General features: G+C 40.2%; 2 protein-coding genes across 7 annotated transcripts in view; one reads left to right on the top strand and one right to left on the bottom strand.

Moving 5' to 3' along the window:
* Positions 1-1,779: 1,779 nt before the first annotated feature.
* On the top strand, positions 1,780-7,919 carry LOC102210180 (LIM/homeobox protein Lhx8). Of its 3 annotated transcripts, none has more exons than XM_005747492.2 (9): positions 1,780-2,050; positions 2,717-2,794; positions 3,447-3,572; positions 3,765-3,886; positions 4,517-4,737; positions 4,888-4,991; positions 5,733-5,828; positions 6,322-6,511; positions 7,417-7,919. In XM_005747492.2, exons 1-9 carry the CDS (start codon positions 1,970-1,972, stop codon positions 7,491-7,493), a joined length of 1,095 nt encoding a protein of 364 aa, XP_005747549.1. In that variant the 5' UTR covers positions 1,780-1,969; the 3' UTR covers positions 7,494-7,919. The 3 variants fall into 3 exon arrangements, with proteins under 3 accessions (XP_005747549.1, XP_005747550.1, XP_005747551.1); XM_005747494.1 differs by lacking the exon at positions 1,780-2,050 and adding an exon at positions 2,393-2,556; XM_005747493.2 differs by lacking the exon at positions 2,717-2,794.
* The window catches only part of slc44a5b (solute carrier family 44 member 5b), a 50,180-nt gene continuing 33,906 nt past the window's right edge, over positions 3,517-19,790 (bottom strand). For 2 of the 4 annotated variants that reach the window (XM_005747495.1, XM_005747498.1), the window contains 13 exons: positions 19,473-19,585; positions 19,047-19,178; positions 18,339-18,438; positions 18,161-18,253; positions 16,780-16,867; positions 16,061-16,323; positions 15,859-15,953; positions 15,653-15,756; positions 15,464-15,537; positions 14,907-14,977; positions 14,387-14,475; positions 12,387-12,471; positions 10,850-12,142 (listed from right to left, as the gene is read on the bottom strand). In XM_005747495.1, coding sequence (XP_005747552.1) covers positions 12,027-12,142; positions 12,387-12,471; positions 14,387-14,475; positions 14,907-14,977; positions 15,464-15,537; positions 15,653-15,756; positions 15,859-15,953; positions 16,061-16,323; positions 16,780-16,867; positions 18,161-18,253; positions 18,339-18,438; positions 19,047-19,178; positions 19,473-19,585 — 1,423 coding nt within the window. In that variant the 3' untranslated portion in view covers positions 10,850-12,026. Of the gene's footprint in view, positions 3,536-8,276; positions 10,734-10,849; positions 12,143-12,386; positions 12,472-14,386; positions 14,476-14,906; positions 14,978-15,463; positions 15,538-15,652; positions 15,757-15,858; positions 15,954-16,060; positions 16,324-16,779; positions 16,868-18,160; positions 18,254-18,338; positions 18,439-19,046; positions 19,179-19,472; positions 19,586-19,790 lie in introns of those variants that run through there. The other 2 variants (XM_005747497.1, XM_005747496.1) reach the window with 2 other exon arrangements.

Genomic DNA, 19,790 nt, shown 5'->3' with positions numbered 1-19,790 from the left:
TTGAGCCACTTATATAATAATAATGAATTTAGAACTGAACTAACGTAGAACTTAAAGAATAAACAAACAAACCAAAAAAATCTGTTCTTGATGCTTCCCAAGTTTCAAAAATTAACAATTTGCATTTTCCTCTTTGTTTTTTTTGGCAGAGCCGCAGCTTTAGCAGAAAACCAGTCATCTCATGAATCATCCAACTGTTACAGAGCAGTCTGCTGATTATTATTCCTTCCCCATATTGCACTCATGCTTAATAATCCTGACCCCGGCAGTTGATGGCTGGATGGGGTGATAATAACTGGATATAGTTTGTTTTATATTATAGGCTGTTTTTACGGTCATACAATGGTAGTAATAAAATTATTTAATCAGTTTATTTCTCCTAAGGACGAGCGGTGAAAGTTGATTCTCATATTTCCACCCAGAGAAAAAAATCAAACACACAACAAAAAGGATATTAAAACCATTACAGACGTTGGATTTCTTACAGACTGAATCGCTTTTCTTTAAGCAAACATGACAGAAAAAGGATTCCTGATAATTCAAATGGAAGCACAAAACTGAGTAACTGAGCCTTCAGAACAAGAGAGACTCTGGATGTCTGTGGTGCATATCAACTGGTTTTAGCTGTTTGCTCTGCTGTAAACTGGTTACCAACAAAATCATCCAATGTGGGTCCAGCGGTTTGGAGAGACTGTGGTGCACGTTCTTTAGTTCTGTTCTGCATGAAAATAAGAAGAGAAGATGATGCATTAAAAAAAAGAAAAAGGAAAATAATACAGAGTTTCAAGACCTCCATACAGGGTGAGATACTTAACAGTGCAGTAACAATGATTTTAAAAAATCCTCTAAAAAGAATGATTTCATTTCTTATGATCTCTAATTAATGTTCCGATAAACGACCACATTTAAAGGTTCTCAAACTGTAAACTAACAGGAACTTTCACTGAGCGCAAACTATGAGATTGAAGTGTTTTTGGCCTTCTGCTCAGATGGCACAAAGCGGCAGAATAAATATTCACACAGGATAATATAATAATATTGTAAAGATTAGAAAATAAAGAGATTGAGTCTTAATAGCAGTAAAATTCACCCACTTGCACCTTTTATGTAGGAATTACATCTTTCCCATCTTTCTTTCTAAGAACATTAGTAAATAGTATATAGTTTATATTACTGGATCTCCATTTAGTTTATTATTATGGATACTGCACCTCAGTGTTGCATGTTGCACCTTGCTGATTTGAAGGTCTTTATATTCACGGCTACATCCACCCTGGAGGAGATCAGATTACTTTTCTTAAATCCACTGTAAACATGTTTGTAAAGCCTGCAGCCACAGGATCTGTGGTCTGAATTTACCTTTAAGTTCTTCCTTAAGGCCTTAAAAAATATTAAACAATTAATTTTTTTAATAGAGCATCTTTGCATCCACTTGTTTTTCACTTTCTTGTAGCTTGTGTAAATTCTACCATGTTATTATAATTTGCCTCATAATTACACCTGTTTTATTTTTAGGAGCAAGAGGAGCTTCAGCAGGCCTTTCTGAAGGAGCAGAAATACAACCTGCTGTCAAACAAGTTGTGAACTACATGCAATATTTAAACACTTTTAAATATTTTTGAACCACTTGCATATCATTCAAAGAAATCATGAAGTAAAACTTAAACATGCGGATTTTTTCAATCAAGCGCTCATTTGAAAAATATCTATAACAATCTCACTGCGCCAGACTTTTGCTCCTCTCAAAAGTTGCATTCATCCGCAAAAGCTTATTTCCAAAGGGGAGGCGCGACCAACACCGAGGAGAAAGTAGGAGTTATGAAACGCCCTCTGGAAACAGCTCGGGGCAGACTGACTGACACAAGCACAGGAACCCTGGAGGAGAAGGAAAGGATAGCGGTTCGATTTTTTTTATTTTTTGTTTCCTTCGCTTTGAAAGTGGGACGACTTTTCCAGGCTGGACGCAGACATGCGCTGGAAAAGTGAGGTAAAAGTAGAGTGTCGCATCGGTAAGGAGAAGGAAAACGGATCTCTGGTGTCCAACGACGAGGTGAGTGAAGGGCGGGCGTGTAGCTTGTACACTCGCGATCAGCAGGTTGAGCCGTGAGTCAGTATCAGAGATTAAATATTAGTCGAAATTGCTTTGCCAATTAAATGAGAGTGGGCTTCGGTCTGTCATTAAAGCCGGCCTTCACACGCTGCGGCTCAGTATTTTTACAATTTGAAGAAATGTCAAAGAAAATGAGCCCTCCCTGAATTCTGCAATTAAAACTCAAGTAGTTAATGAGACCTCTTCACCTTTTGGTTGCCCGGGTAGACGTTTGTGGCGAACTTAGCCTTTTTAATTGCTGTTATTAAATAAATCAATCCCCTTTTCCTTCAGACCTCGCGCTGCTTTTCTGATTGACGCGTGAAATTGGCGTGTTGGTTGGTTTAACCGCAGCTCGCGCACGCGCGCGCGCCCGCCCGCCCGCGAGCAGCGGCTGAATCACAAATTCAGAGCTCAAGAACATAATGGACACGGGATGAGTATTAGTTCAAGTGTTGTCTGTTTTTGTAAGTAATGACTATCCTTCTCTTCTTTAAATGTCATTTTGGTTTAATCGCCGGCGTTGTCATGGTGAAAAGTGAAAGGCATGATATTTATGGGAAGGAGCAGGGGGCATTTAAGGCAGCTGCGACAGTCTGACAAACCAGCATCCTCTTCTCGCCGTAGCTTCTCGTCATGTGTGAAGATTGCAAAGGAGACGAAGAGCTGCTGGGCAAATGCACTGAAGACAGGAGAGACATAATGGTAGGCGGGAAGGAAACGGTGCAGCCACAATTTGGTTTATTCTCAAAAACGAGCACGTTGTTTTTAATTTTTAAAGTTGTTTTATTTATTATATTTTGTTTTTTGTGTCTGTGGACAGACAAAATGACAACTTTTAGTGAAAGATGACATGTATTTCTCATGGATTTGTCACTAATTGGCATCTAAAAGGAATAAAGGCACTTTATTCTTTGTTCAGACTTTTCTATCTTTTTGACTTTTTCTTTTTGGATTTGGACTTTAAAGCTTTTTGTTCTCGCGTTGGTCAAACTGTGACCCTTATGGCTTTACCTTTTTTATTCTGTAGTGTGATTTCGCTATTTTGAGCTTCTTAACTTTGCTTTCAGTGTTTTTCTTTATGTTTTTTCCTTTTACTTTAATTACTAACTCAGCAGGTGGCCAGGAGACAAGGATAGGCGTGACTGGACCGAGATTTAACAGTTAAAACAAATAAATACAGAAATTCGGGAAAAATGGTAAATTTTTAAGAGACAGTTTCTTGTGGTTGTTTTTCAGACTATCAATCACGTTGTTTATTGGTGGTGACAGTGCGTACCAGCTCATGCTGTACTGCAGGTTAGGAGTGGATGCGTTCCTGTGCGTAATTTTCTAACCGCAGGTCTGATCTCCTCAGGGCGCACCGGTGGAAGTTTTGGATGAAGAAGCGTCGTCCCTGCAGGCGATGTCCTCTGCGCCTCTGTTGGGCAGAACTGTGTGTGCGAGCTGCAACGAGGAAATAGTTGATAAATATCTATTAAAGGTAAATCCTGTCATTTTGTATTTTTATTTTATTTATTTATTTATTTTGCATGCATTGTTTTTCCTGCGTATTTAACACTAGAATACATTTTTTCTCCCCTCTGCTGTTTGGCTCTAAACTGCTTTTCTTTCCCCTCCTTTCTTCTTTTATTCACCGAGTGACTTTTGCCAAATCATCATATTTTTGCTTTAGGTTAACGACTTGTGCTGGCATGTGCGCTGTCTCTCCTGCAGCGTGTGCCAGACTTCACTTGGCAGCCACACAAGTTGCTACATCAAAGAAAAAGAGGTTTTCTGCAAACTGGATTACTTTCGGTGAGTATATCGCCCTGCTGAAGATGCTTATCAGCGCAGATTCAACGATAACATAAGTTTGGGTCTGTTTTCGTTAAAGGAAATACCCATGAAATCCGATCTGTTAAAAAAAATACTACAAGTAATGCATTTGAGAAATTAGATATATCGAACACTGAGTCCTGTTTCATTAAACTTTTATTACTGTGCTTTCATTGTAACAATAATAATAATATACACTGTAGTCGGACCTGAGATTTGTTTCCGATTTTATTCAAATATCATGTATATAAAACTAATAAATGACCAATAAATGCATTATTATTTCTTACATTAATTTCTGTGAGTCGACGAACTTCATAGTGACATAAATAAAAATTAATAAAACGACTTAGAGGATTTTATTCCGTATGTTTGGATAATTGGAACAAATTGGTTGCCAGGTCCAGGGCAAAGGCCCATCTTATATTTCATGTACCGGGGCCTAAGTCGACGTCAGGTGGGTTTTTTCACCGTTCCTGTTGTTGTTTAGACTGTGAGGTCATTATTTTGTGCAACTACACGCATAAATAGCAGGAATCATTATAGGAATTTAAACTGTTATTATCCTTTAAATACCATCAGGCTGTCTCCTTTGACCTTCACCTGCAGGAGATACGGCACTTGGTGCGCGTGCTGCGGGCGGAACATCCACTCCACAGACTGGGTCCGCCGGGCGAAGGGCAACGTCTATCATCTGGCCTGCTTCGCCTGTTTCTCCTGCAAGAGGCAGCTGTCCACCGGGGAGGAGTTCGCCCTGGTGGAGGGAAAAGTGCTTTGCAGGGTTCACTACGACTGCATGTTGGACAACCTCAAGCGGGCGGTGGAAAAGGGTGAGGCCGAAGTCTCACCCCACCAAAATGACCGCGAATAATTTGCTCTCTCTGTTTTTGAAATATCGGTTTGAAATTTATGAATCATCAATGAAGCCACCGGAAACGGTATCATGTCTCATTTTAACATATTAATATATTTGGCTGCAGGAAACAGCGTTAACATGGAAGGAGCTGTGCCCACCGAACAGGAGATCAACCAGCCCAAACCCTCCAAGAGAGCTCGGACCAGCTTCACTGCTGACCAGCTGCAGGTTCAACTCCTCCTCCTCCTCTTCTTCATTCATCACATAAGAAAAAACAAAGACAAAATAAGTAGATTGTGTTTAGGTAAAAAATTAATTAATGTATAAAAAAGAAAACAAACAAACGCTGAATTTCTGGCCCTTAAATTATTTTTTTGGAATTCTTTCAAAAATTCTTTTTCTTTTTTTTTATTTTTTACATAGTATACATATACTTTTTAAATTGTGGAAATTCACTTCTATGTGTCAAAAATAAAAATATCAAAGGATTCAAGAGGAAAAAATGTCCTGATGTTATTTTCACAGGTGGATAAGATGCGTCATTGTGTCTGACATCAGAGATGACATGATACAAGATATTTAATACATTTAGTCTGAATGACACAGAGGACAGAATTACTAGAGAAGAAAAAAAAAAGAAATCTGTTTTTTTAAATTGGACCATGTGCAGTTTGTCTTCTCTTCGCAATAATAATATTTATAATGCACATTATTTCAGCAATTCCCATTGTAGTTTTGTTATTGAATTAAAATGTAATAAATGGTTTAGATTTATGCAGAATATCCCAAAATGCTTATATGTTCCATGATTTTATTAGAATTATCCGTCTGTGTGAATTAAACCCTCTCTGGCAGACTTTAAAAGGCAGCTCTCAGATCTCCTCACAGTTACTCATGTTCAGATGAATCATGGATTTCCTTCCCACGGGACCACATAGTAAACCTTTGTGTTACTTTGTGCACATGCAGGTGATGCAGGCTCAGTTTGCTCAGGACAACAACCCAGACGCCCAAACACTGCAGAAACTAGCAGAGCAGACAGGCCTCAGTCGAAGAGTCATTCAGGTCAGTAAAGATCGGTGCATGAAGACAAAACGGATGATGGATATATCATCTGTTATGACATTTGTTCTTATTGGATTTCAATATATATCATGTGGTGTGTATAATGTATATTGTGTGTAATTACTGCACTATCCGGACGACGTATGTTCCCAAACAAACTCCTAAATAACCAAACAGTTCAACCTGTAAAGACAAAAATGCTTTCTGAAGCTTTAACTGAAGCCTGAGATACTTTAAGCAGATTTGTAATGCAGCTTCTAGAGTTTCACCCTTTTTCGATAAGACACCTTTATCTGTTCTGACTGTTGCTGACTGTCCAAAAACTACAAGACAGTGACAGTGGCTTTACTCACAGGACAAAATGACTGCTTGACTGTAACTCTGTAAAAAATCATCTGTTTTGGCTGATAAAACATGAGCTAAAACAGTGACGCGCTTCTATCTTGGACTTTCAAATGCAGTCCTGCTAAAGGCGCTTGTCCCGTTAACTCAGGTCTGGTTCCAGAACTGTCGAGCACGCCACAAGAAGCACGTGAGCCCCAACCACACCTCCAGCACCCCCATGACCTCACTGCAGCCCAGCCACCTGTCCCAGCCCACCCCGACCCCCGAGGAGCTGCAATACACCGCCTACGGAGGTCCAGAGGGGTCGATGCTCTCAGCACTCCACTCCTTCATAGACAGTGAGCACGAGACTTTTTATACATTTCCATGACTGTAATAAAATTAAATAGAATTTTTTATTCTCTTATTTCTAAACGATATATATTTATTTTATTTTAATTGCCCCCATTGAACATTTGCATTTAGGATAAATGGACAAATATCTTAAATTCCAAACACAATTATTCTGAAATAAAGATGATTTTAAATCCAAGAACTTTAAATATTACAACCAGCATTTTATTCCATCTCCTGCTTTACTTTGACCCAGAAAACTAGACAATCAGTAGAAACGACTAGAATAAATCCAGACGAAGAAAGAAAAACTTTATCCTGCTTAAGATTTTGTCTCAGTAAAATAACATCAAAGTTAGAGGAGTGGTAGATGACGTGACTAGACTATAGGATGACAAATGAAATGACGCAGGTAATAAAAAATGATCTGGCAGCCACGCCGCACACGATGAGATTGGGAAGTTTTGTCGTCAGATAGCAGATAATCAACCTTATAATGTTTTTTGTTGTTGTTGCCTTTGGTGTAGCATTTCACCCTCCCTGTTTGATAGTAGGAGGAGACACAAACCCAGCCAGGGAGGGGTGTGTGTGTGTGTGTCTGTGTGTGTAGGAGGGGGGGTTAGGGTCCCAGATCTGGATAAGTGGGGAAGTTGCATCCAGAAGGGCATTTGGCATAAAATCTGTGACAAAGCAAATGTGCAGCTCCGTCCGCTGTGATGAGAAAATCAGGGAGCAGCTGTTCGAAACCTTGTGGAGATGTAATATTTGACCCTGTCAGGAGCGCAACGAGGAAACATCCAATCAAATCACAATGCAAATACATAACTGTGCTGTCGTCTGTTACATATTTGAATACAATTTGTGGAAAACTGACCTGGATCAATATTCTCACTCTGCTCTGTGTCTGCAGTACACTCGCCTCCATCCTTGTTTCAACCGCTGCTGCCAGCCCACGCCATGACCTCGCTGCCTGTGTCTAACGCCTGAGCTGCCCTCTCTCCCTTACACTCACACACAGCTGACCAATGTTTTTCCATTATTAGCAGCAGTATCTGATACGTGTGATAAATATAATTTAAAGTTTTTGTGAACCATAAAATCTGCCGTAATATTGTTTGTTAAGCAAATTCTGGATCATTATAATTTACAGCCCTAAATGTACTGATGTATCATGGCAACGCTTCGGTGCACGTCACACACGACGTCATATATTTATATTTGTTTGTTGTCTGTTTGTTGGTGACAAAGTCTGATTGTGCTACTCTTAGTGAAAGCCACCAGCCCCACAAAAGTCGACTCCACATGAAGATGAACTGAATAGCAGTGTTGCAATTTAATTTATTGTATGTGTCGTCTCTTTTGAGAATAAATGTCTAATTTCACAAACCCGGGAGGAGTCGTTGAAAAGCTTTGACACACGAGAGCTGAGGCCGTGCTGCGTTCACGGCTCGGCATGTTTACAAATTAGGAAATAGAAAAAACGATTCATTGATGAAAGCAAACATTATTAAAACACAACAATATCTGTATGTCAAACTTACACACAGGCAACATGTGTTGATTAGACACAAACACCTGAAACTTTTAATTACAGACATACAGATAGAACTGAAGTGTTTCTGTTTACGACAGGTTCGAGCATCTTCAGAGTTTGACTTTTAAGAGCTTGTGGTTAGAAAACTGTCTCGCGTTATACCGAGAGCGACGTTTAACTTGTGTCTACTTGCTGACTGTGGTTGACCAAAAGAATCCAATTTCCAGACACAGGAGGGAGGAGAAGGCATATAAAAACACTTTTACTTCACTTATCAGATCTTACGAAGTCACACTACCTGGAGTGAAACTGAACCTGAGTTACATACACAAAAAGATATCGAACTCCGATGGGAGTACGGTAGTTATTTTGTGTGGAGAAAAGAAAGAAGAAGAAAAAGACCAAAGAAAACAACCTGCTGCATGCGTAATACGCCCCACTGTGCTCTACATGCATCATTTCTCTTCTTTCTTTCAGATACACAAGGAGTTGTTTTTCTTTTTTCCTTTTTTTTTTGAATGTTACATGTCCCAGCATGCTCAGCTCAAACAGGGGCGGGAGGTGTGTGAGGCAGCCTGGCAGTGTTGTCACTCAGAGGCACCATGAGGGCAGGTTCTCAGCTTTGACAAGCACGCCGCAGAGACACAAACATGAGTCACGTCTGAAAGATCTAAAGAACATCTTTCTAAGCGGTGCGTGAATCTACTCTGAAAAAAGCACAAGCTAGTAAAAGGTTGATGGCAGTAAAACACAAGGTGTGAGGGAGGTGGTGCACACCCTGGGCAGGTCGCCAGTCCATCACAGGGCTGACACACAGAGCCGCTCTCGCCAACGTCGATGCCTGAGGGAAATTTGAAACCACAAACTGATCTCCCAAAATCCTCTAAATCTTTTTCTTCCCAGACAGGAATCAGCTTCATCTGTGGCTCATCAACCTAATAAATCCATCCAACGGCAGCTTTGACACGAGCGACTCACTAGTGTTACAAACAACCATGCAAGAACAGGACACATAGTAGCAAAAACACTTAACACTGTTACTCCAATAACAAACTTTGTTATTGTTTAAGGTTATTAACACAAGACTCAAATATTCTTAGTGTGAACTTAAAAGACTTATTAAAACCAATCCAGCATCTTTAAAGCAGCTCCTCTACTGTTGGTTTGGTTCTGCCCCACAGTCGTGTTACATGCACACGTTTGCCACATAATGGGACCTAATTATATGTTTCTTAAACTTATCAAAGATAAAAATGGTCAGTAGAGAAGCAGGGGTTGTGTGAGGCATCATTACCGACAAAAGCCATCATATATTAAAAAATACATATCGATACTGTTTCAATAATACACATGATTATATCACAAATAATCCAGCAATGAGTTAAAACTCGGACATTAAGCCTTGTGGATTTGCTGTTGTATTTTCACTATCAATTAATTTATATTTCCATTTGCACAGTTGTGGGTACAGGCTCTCTTTCCACCTCCTGGACTGGTGGTTAGTGTCATAAAAATAGGAACAAAACACACAAAAACCACAATATTAAAGACGACTTAAACTGACAGCATTATTTGCTTTTCAATGGTCTGTACAGAGATGATGATTTTTATCTTTATTTGGATTAGTCTGACCACGATAACCATGCAGTGAAAACACGATACCATGACAGCCCTAACTGTAGGCGTGGTTACAGGAAGCGTCCAAGGGCACTCGGATTATTTTGGAAATCCACAACCACTTAAGGCCGTCGGTGACGTCTATTCAAAGGGACCGCCGTCATCGTCCTGTGATGGAAGCCTTTAAATCCAGTAAGAATGGACTCTAACATTAATGAGGTAACTTTCAAAGATGATCACTTTAACACTTTTATACCTGTCACTGGTTTCAGTGCATTGTCACTGATACACAAGCCCTCATCAAAACACATGCAGAATTCGGAGGTTCTGCATTTTCTGCTGCACACAAACACATAATGTCATTCTGCTTCCCCCACAGCTAATAAACCAGACCTGTTAGACATCTCTTGCTGTTAAATATCCCTTTAAGAATGTTGATAAAGATGTCCAAAGCACGTATACTTCAATATTCAGAAACTCAAAGCAAAACACACTTGAGACTGAAGTAATCTGAACTGCTGTGCCATCATGTACTTGGCAATTAAACATAAAAACAGTGAGCAATGAGTGGTGAATATTTTTCTCAATGTGAGGAACTCAGGTACAGTGTACAGGTCATCTGGTAACGACTGGCACCACCAAGTGGTGAAAATTGGCAACTACATGATCCCAAAGCTGGGACGCACACAAAACAAATCTGTTGCATTGTTGTGTAGTATGTGGCAGTAAAATGTACACAAATACACACATTTCCTTTACATAGACACATATAAAAATATTCATAGCTATCACTGAGTCCATAAATTACTATGTGTGGGTGAATCTAATTATTCATGTTGCTTAGCTACAAGTTGTCTCTTATAGTGTACAGCTTCAACTTGTGTACACTTCCATTAAATATGGCAAAGTGTTTATTCCCATATGCCACGTGGGCTTGTACCATGCTTTGGTGTTAACCTTTATTCTTTCTCCTTCCTGCTACTTCCTTCTGTTCTTCTTGTGGAGGATCTTCCTCAGCGTTTTGCTCATGCGGTAGGGCCGGGCTGGAGCGCCGTCGTTCACCTCCAGGTCCCACACTACGAGGCAGCAGCAGCATGTTAAAAACCAATGGCGAGAGAATCATGCAGCACATCAAAATTTAACCTGTGATCACCTCGATTGTAAAAAATGAACGCCTCTGGAAATGCACGGGTCAGTAGTTCAACCATTTATGTTTATTCGAAAACAAAGATTCACATTTTCATTGGATTCATTGATAAAAAAATTCTCCTATACAAAAAGAACACTGAATAACCTCCAGACAGATGTGTGTATTATACTTAGTATTAAAACAGCACAACATCTGAACCATCCAATAAAAAAATTTACCAAAAATGGCTTTGACATCCTTTTATAAACTGTATCGCAAAGGTTCCTGGTGTTAGGTCTAAAACAGAATAAGAGGAACATTTTTTTATTTATTTTTTTCACATCTAGGCACATAAACTAGTGGCTGCATTCAAAAGTTTCCTGAAAACGCTCAGGCTCGGTTCACATCTTTTTTCTTTAAGCATAAACCATTAAATGTCTTTTGAAGTCTTGACCTCCAACAAAGCCTCTGTCTGGTTTACAGTACATCTATGAGCATAATGAAAACTTTAATGTGACGCTGATTTAACATGAGAGAAACCTGTTTTGCTAAGTGCAGAGTTCACACCATTTTTGGATCTGTGTGCTTGTGTTAGTATAAATATAGTGGTTATAAAACCAATGGTAAACACCAACAGCCAGCAAAGTAATCATGCTACACAGAAGAAAGAAATCACATGGTTCGTTTCCTGTATGTGAAAGTGCATACAAAACATGATTTTACATTAGAAGACCAAAGTGCGACAAGAGGGTGCCCCATAAGTCCACCACTTTTTCCGTGGTGATGCCTTATGTCAAAGTGGCATCTGTACATTGTTTACGGTCCTCGTGTTTGTTTGGGTTAAAAAAAAAGAAAGAAAAGCTTGTCTCGTGTTTAGTTTTCAGCCTGTGCATCCATCCTGCGAGTTGACGTGTACCCTCTCGGTAAGGCAGAGGTCAGCAGAGAATACAGACGAGAAAATGACAAAGAAACACAAAAGTGTAGCAGAAAAAAGGCAAGTATCTGAGTTGGCTCGAGAGAGGAAGTGAACAGTTATCTTAGTCCCCTATGCCTTTTCTGCGAGGACCCGAAGTAACAGCATGTCCTTTCATGCACAGGTCATCCCTGACAGGCTGGGCGGGGTGCATCCAGTTTCAATGTTTAGCCCTACAGTACTTGCTCTCGAGCGTCCAGACCCCCACGCACACGGCAGATATGGAGAAGCGAGTCAGAGAGCCAAGAGTTTAGTAAAATGCATCACTCAGGAAGCAGCGCAAGTTTTGGCACCCTCCTCTCCTTTGCGCAGGATCTTGTGCAGGCCAGGAGACATGTAGTAGGGCCTGGAGGAAGAACCGTCATTCCTCTCCAGGTCTTCACCTGAGGCCAGGTCCCCGCAAAGGAACAGGAGGAGCAGGACGAGCAAACAGCACACAGAGCGGCAGCCACAAAGAGAAAGGAAAGCAGAGACTCAGCAGAGATGATAAACAAGAAGATATGCAAGACAGCGATTATTTCAAGTTATTAAAAGGAAGAAAGAGTCACACAAAGCTGCTGACATTCGATTTTTGACCACAGCAGGAGTGCGTCTGCACCGTAACTAAACATGAAACAGCATACTCACAAAAGCACAGGAACAATGTGTCCACACACATAGCATAGACGTTAAAAAAGCCATGTGCGATCATGTAGGATCCAAATATCACCGTCTGAAAGAGTTAACAGGTGAAAGTCTTACACTTTTAACTGTAGTCTTGTGTTCCAGCTTTATTGTGCATTCTGCATTGCAACAAACGGCAAAAACATTATGAAGAATATAAATCGCTGAGTCATAAATCCTGGAGCAAATTAATTAGCTTGTGCAGCACTGTAAAAACTGCAACTGTGTAAAGCTGTGAAGCTTTCCAGAACAACTCTGAATAAATATGTAATTACCAAGAGTTAAATATTTATTATTGAATATTTGCCAAAATAATGGTTCGACTATATTTAAACAAAACACAAGTAGAGGAGCGCTGCTTAGAAGCACTGGTTGAGTCTGAACATAAGAAGTGATTTTTCCACCGTACCAAGGAAACAAAGTACAACAAAGAATATAGACTGCATCTTTTTTTTGTGCTCTGTGTAAAAGACCAAGTCAGAATAAATATATGTTTCGTGACTGTGCCTCTGTAAAGAGAATTTTAAATCAAATAATCACGATGTGACCAAAGTACAGACTTTCAGCTTTAACATTATTTTTATAGTAGTCACTCATTTTCACTTTAAACTAGACAAACTAACATAGCTTTATATGGTAATAGTAGGGGTGCAACGATACACAAAATTCACGGTTCGATATTTTTTTGATACAAAAAAATGTTCATGCCTTTTTAATTTGTCATTCATTAAAATTATAAATATATATTTTAACTCAAACGTACAGTTTTTAAATTTAATGTTGCTGAAACAACAAAGGGATAAAATAATAAATTATCTGATGGAGAAATCACTCATCTTTGGAAAAGAGAGTTTATTACAGAGAAATGGCTCTTTCAAAATAAAAGCTCTACTATACGCTTCTTCTGGGCTATATTCTCAGCAGCATATTAAACATATCAGGTCCCCATAAGGAGAATCCTGTGCTAACGGCTGTCTAAATGACTCGGGTAAAGTTTGTAGCATGCGTGCTTGTTGTTTTTGTCTGCTTCCACTTGTCTTTGCATGAGGATGATGTCGGAGTAAACGTGCAGTCATATTCGTTGTGTTCCCACTAGTGCTGTCAGCATTAATCTCATTGAAATGACGTTAACGCCACAACACGGCAAATCTCCGTTAACGAGCTGCTGTCCAGCGTCAACACGTTAACGAGAAAACTGCGCTAACACACTAGCTCCCACCAATGTAATTGAGCATTGCGTGGCACATCCGACATACTGTTTTACTTTAGTCCATGACGCGCTTACCTTCAGGCTCATACGTCACATGAAAACCAAAATAGTTCCAAACGCCAGATCTGAATGAGGGTGGGGGAGGTTCAATTTGCCATGTTGCAACGAGCTTAGCTCCTGTCTTGCTAGCTTGCTCAGTGGATCTGCGCTAGACAGTGCAGCCTAGGCGGAGTAGTCGAGCGCAGATCCACTGAGCTCTCAACACAGACAGCATCGTCAGAAGGAAAGTTGATCAAATAAATTAAACATTTTGTATTGTTCGATACATATGCGTACCGAACATAAAAGCACTGTATCGAACGGTTCAATATCGATACGAATATCGTTGCACCCCTAGTTAATAACATTGTTGCTGTTTTTTTCAACCATGGAAATAATTCTGCCAGCAGTGAACTCTGATAGATTTATTTCTATATGATCCAGGGTTACTGAGGCCATTAAACTGCCTGCTAGTAAGTAGTTGAATTACTTGTGAGCCTCTGAAAATTGGGTACTATGTACCTAAATAAGTCCTAAAGATAAAACAAACAACAAACACATTTTTGTTAAACCCCATGAATAAAGGTAAAACTTTACATTTCAATCACATATTGATTGTTTGATTTTTTGACAGAAAAAGTCTGTCATTGTCCAAATACTAACTATATTCATCACAGTATAATCATATTCTCATTGTAGATTTTTAATTCCTTACCAATAGAGGGACCCAAATGTAATTTAGTGATGGCACCTCCTCTTGAAAAACTGGTATTTTACGCGAGAAGAAGAAAAATGCAAGAATGCCTGAAAAAAAAAATCTGATTGAGTAACAAGCAAATATATATTTTCTTACATCATTTGAAATAAACAAAAACGGTCAAATCCTCATCGGCTTTAAAGCAGATTAAACACGAGTGGGTGGAACTTGAAACAAGGGTCTCATGATACACTGAAGGTTTACAATAAAGGACCTGCAGATATAAAAAGCTGCTGAAACAAAACAAGTGGTTAGGCCACGCAATAAGTCCTTTCAAACACTGCAAGTATAAATTAGAGTAACTTCTAGAATCAAGGTTTACGTTTAATATATAAGCTCTTATAAAATGAAGTAAAATCAAGGTCCTCCAAATTCATGTCAGCCACTTACTGGGATGCAAGTGTCAACTTATAATGATGCAAATTAAATAAGTAAATAAAGAGCTTATTGCATGCATCCAAATAAAAGATAAACTCACCAACACTTCCTGAAATAAGCAGTTTTCCCAAGAACAGCAGAAAGTCGGTCACCTTGTCCAGGACGGCCACCCTGCCGGGAGGAAGACAACGTGAGTAAATGGACTGGTTCCTATTATAGTGCCTCTCACCTCCAGCTGAGCACCCTCATTCACCCAACATTTACATTCATACTCCAATGGACACATCAGAGAGCAACTTGTATCTTGCCCAAGGATATTTGGCATGCACACGGGAGCAGCCAGGGATCGAACTACCAACCTTCCAATTAGATGACCTGCTCTACCTCCTGAGTTACAGCCAACCTCAAGTTGAGGTAGAAGAGAAACACAAACAGCAGAGATACAAACTCCCGTGCATTACGTCAACTGAAACTGCCCCATTATTTCACAAACATGATGACAGTAAATATACTTCTTTGTTTTTTTGCCCGTATCTGTTACGTTCTGGCATTTTTTATGGTAAAGAAGAAGCTTTAGCTTTACCACCTCAGCAGCATCTGTACTCTGCTGAGGGTTTTTTTAGCCATGTGGCTCTAAAACATTTAACTGGGACTTACCGAACAACATTCCTCATTAAGAGGAAGAAAGCGTCCTTGGAGGAGGTGCAGAAGTTCTTCCCATATATTGCCATCTGTTGGTGAGAAGCAGTGAGTGCTGGGTTGCGGGTAGTTAAGCACCGAAGCTGGACCAATTAACAGCTGCTAACAGATGTCTGCAATAAATGAGTGCTACTAGAAATTACTCACCATAATGAATGCGTTTCTGTTTAGAAACTTGATAAAATGTTCCAGGCACCAGAAGCAGCATTTGAGGCAGCAGAGCAAGAATCGAGCGCAGGCATTTTGAGAAACTGGATAAAAATCAGGAATATAAATAAATATCATCAACAAAAAGTCATTTGAAACAATCAGTAATAAATTAGTAAGAGGCCTCGAAGGGTTTCCAAGCTTGCCTTTCAGTTTGTGATCCAGGTACTCGAGAACAATTCGGATCATCTGCACCACAGAAAGGATTAGCGACCCAAAGGCCAGAGAACCTGTGTGATAACTGTGCCACAAGAATGGAGAATATTAAATGAAATCATTTTCCTCACGTTCTTACTTTCACGTTTCAGCGTCTTAGTGGATTTGCGCTTGTTTTGGGACTGTACTCACCGTATAGCTCTGCTAAAGGAGGAGTAGAGGGGGCAGGCAGGGATGTCTTTTGGCTTCTTCAGGGCCCAGTAGTAGGAAGCGAAGGCCCCGGCCAGGGTGCACTGGCCCAGGGCGATGGTAAAGTTGACCAGCCAGAGGAACACAAAGAGGTTACACAGATGGAAAACTAAGATGTAGCGATGGTACAGACTCTCCCCACCGTAGAAGGCGAACATACACTGTGACCCGGGGCACACCTTGGTAATGTTGGTCTTACTGAAGGTCTGAAATAAAGCAGCAGATTAGATCTTGATGCGCTGTCAGATAGAAATAACAGGATTCTGTTTGTCACCATAATCAAGATACTTTTCTCTTCTTGTCTTTCCTGCCTCTACCTTGAATATAAATTATTTCCACATGAATAGCTTTAAGGGAATCCGTGAATATTCATCTGTTTACATGCTCAAATTACTTGTTGGCTGATAAATAACATCTGTCAGATAAATGTTTGTTGCTGCCAGCCACTAATTGAACTCGATTTACATCGGAACATCTAATGTATTTACATTAAGACATTTTATTAATTAGACATAAAGCAGCTATTACACCTAATTTGACTAATTACACTTTACTGCTGAGAACGAATCCGATCAAGAGATGTTTTTCATGCCAAGTGATGGAGAAATTACACGGTAACTAAACATTTTCAGTAATAAACTGTAAGGGAGCATAGGGCTAACCTGTGGATTGCATGTGAGGTTTGCATACATGCATTTATCATCAGCAGGTGTGACCTTGTAGACTGCGTTACCCGATGATGCTAAGAAGCTGAGGGTAAACTAGTTAAAGGAAAAATTCAACACTCAAGAATCAGTGAGTTAAAGAACATGCAGTTGGACTTCCTTGACTGCTTCACTTACTTGTTACAGACTCACGGGCCATTTCATTAGGTACACCTGTTCGACTGATTGTTCACACAAATATCTAATCAGCAAATCACAAAGAAGCAACTAAGTGCTGAAAATCTCTGGGTGAAAATGCTGATGTCAAAGGTCTTAGGAGAAAGGCCAGACTGCTTCGATCTGATAGGAAGGGAAGAGTAACATAAACAACCACAATCATTCTTATCAAGGTACGCAGATCAGCATCTCTGAACGCACAAGATATCGAAACTTGAAACAGACGGCCAAAACAGACGCTACTCCTGTAAGCTAAAAAACACTGATGCAGCATAAGTTCACCAAAATTGGACAACAGAAGATTAAAAAATGTTCCCTGGTCTGATGAGTTTCAGCTGGGAAAATTGGATGGTACAGTCAGAATTTAGCATAAACAATATGAATGATGGCATGGACGTTCTTGCCTTAATTCACTGGTTCAGGATGGTGATGGTGGTGTAATCGTGTGGAGGATACTTTCGGCTGTTTAGCAACAACCACTTCCATCATCATATCAAAAAATAATCTCAAATTAGTTTCCTGAACATGACAATGAGTTCACTATACTCAAACAGCCTCCACGGTTACCAGATCTATCCAACACAGCACCCGTGGGACGTGGTAGAACGGGACCTTTGCATCCTAGACGTGCAGCCGACAAATGCGCAACAACTGTGTAATGCTGTCGGGACAACATGGACCAAAATGAATATTTTCAGCACCTTGTTGATGCCATTAAGAACTGAGGCAGTTATGAAAGTAACAGAGAGTCCAACCTTGTGATAACAAGGTGTACCTAGCAAAGTCACCTGTGAGCATATGCAACAACCAATCCATGCAGAGGTCTGACTTACCTGTGCCTGGTTCTAGAAGACTTTTTCCTCTCCACTGTTGCTGAATGCACGCTCAAAGGGAACTACTAGCTTTCTCTCTAATACTGTAGTCTTTACTTTACTATTTCAAGTGTCCTGAGATAAATTATGCTGTGGCACAACATCAAAAAACCTGAATTTAACCTGTTTAATCTAACAGCTTTAGTGATGTTACACATTATCCTGTGGATGATTCTAATTAACATGCTGCAATTCGTCTGTAGTAAAAAACAGATTGCTTCAAGGCAGCTCAACTCCTTTAATTCTCTACATGAAACTCTGCTTCAGTTTGTCAGTATTTGGAAGGATACACTGCTGTGACAGCCCAATAAGCGATGCAGATGGCCAGAAGGAAAAAGGTGATGACAGGGTAGAAGAGGGTGGACATGATGTAGCCGATTGCCCTGAAAAACCCCCAAGAAAAACATTAAATTCATGAAAAAGAGCAAAACGCACTGTTTAATTATCAGAAGCAGGATCCATACTCACTTGCTTCCCTCCTTCAGTAATGCAATAGCGATGCGCAGCCTTGACCTCAGAAATATCAGCATTATCACAATGACGGCTTCAGTCACAGAGAGCAAGATCACTGCAAAATAAAGGTCGAGTCAACAGCAGCGTAACAAATATGCTTTTAGATATTCAGAAAGTGCTCGCTCAAAATGAGCACGAGTCATGGCTAAAAAGCGCTGGTTAGATCACAGCGGCCTTGAATACTAATTTCTGATCAGGTCATCTGTGAGTCCAAGTCAGTTTGTGCCAGATGTAAAGCAGTTCCCTCTGGGTGCTGACAGTGAGTGACCTTGACCTTTGATCATCCAAATCTAATCAGTTCAAACGAGTTCAAACGGACATCTGTGCCAAATTTAAATAAATTCCCACAAGGAGGTCAAGAGACTTCCTTTCCACAAGAACAGGATGTCTGTAAGTACAGAACAACATACCAACCTGACACAACAGCAAAGGTTGGGATTACACGCATAAAAGATTGAAACAGTCCCAGTGCAAGCATCTAAATCAAAAATATTTGCTATAATCACAGTTTTGAAAAGCTCACCAAGACAAACAATGTCACAATTTCTGTTTGGTTTGTGAGGAATTAACAGCAGTAATACATACAACCAGGAAACTGCCGTGCACGTAAAGCAGAAACCAGCGTTACAGTAAGTGCTGCTTTGCTAGTGGATGACAACTTACTGAAGATGAGCCACGTCTGGCTTTGCTGAAGATAAATGCTGAAGTCTGTGTGGAAGCCAAGGTCAGTGATGGTGACATTGGAGCCTGGCTTCCTGCTCAGGTTGCTGTATTCCCAGTAACAGTGCCAAATGCCTGAGAGAGAATGAAAGAGTGAAGATGATCTACTAGCCATGACTGCTCCCAGCACAACTGGTGGGAAAGGCTCAGGTAAAAGAATTTCTTTCAACGTCTGTGAAGGTTCTCAGTCATCCAGGTCATCGTAGTCTAAGGAGCTTGGAAAGAAAAGCGTCTGGACCTCTTTAAGTTGCTTGAAAACGTTTCACCTCTCATCCGAGAAGCTTCTTCAGTTCATTCACTTCATTGTTTTTTACACTTGGACTAAATACACAGCAAGCCACATGACTACAAGTGTTTCTGCATCCTCACCGTATCCCACTGCAACGATGACACCAAAGATGACGAGCCACAGTAGCACACCAGCAGTGTAGCGCAGCAGCAAGATGAAGAGCAGACTGACCACCATGGTTATCACCAGACCTCTGCAACACCACAAACAAAACAAAAAACAATATCAAGTCTTTGAAAACGCTCCGTGTCCACACCAGCGTTTTCAGTCGTTTTCAGAGTTGTGCGTCCACATTGAAACGGCCGAAAACGCCGACGCTCCAGTCCTACGCATTCAATTCAATTTTATTTACATAGCAGTCGCCTCAAGGCGCTTTGCGCATGCGTGAAATGCAAGAA

The sequence above is a fragment of the Pundamilia nyererei genome, unplaced genomic scaffold (assembly GCF_000239375.1).
Source record: "Pundamilia nyererei isolate P.nyererei 1_Seehausen unplaced genomic scaffold, PunNye1.0 scaffold00199, whole genome shotgun sequence".
Lineage (NCBI taxonomy): Eukaryota > Metazoa > Chordata > Actinopteri > Cichliformes > Cichlidae > Pundamilia > Pundamilia nyererei.
Note: the sequence above shows the minus strand (reverse complement) of the source record. Positions and strands in the feature narration are given on the sequence as shown.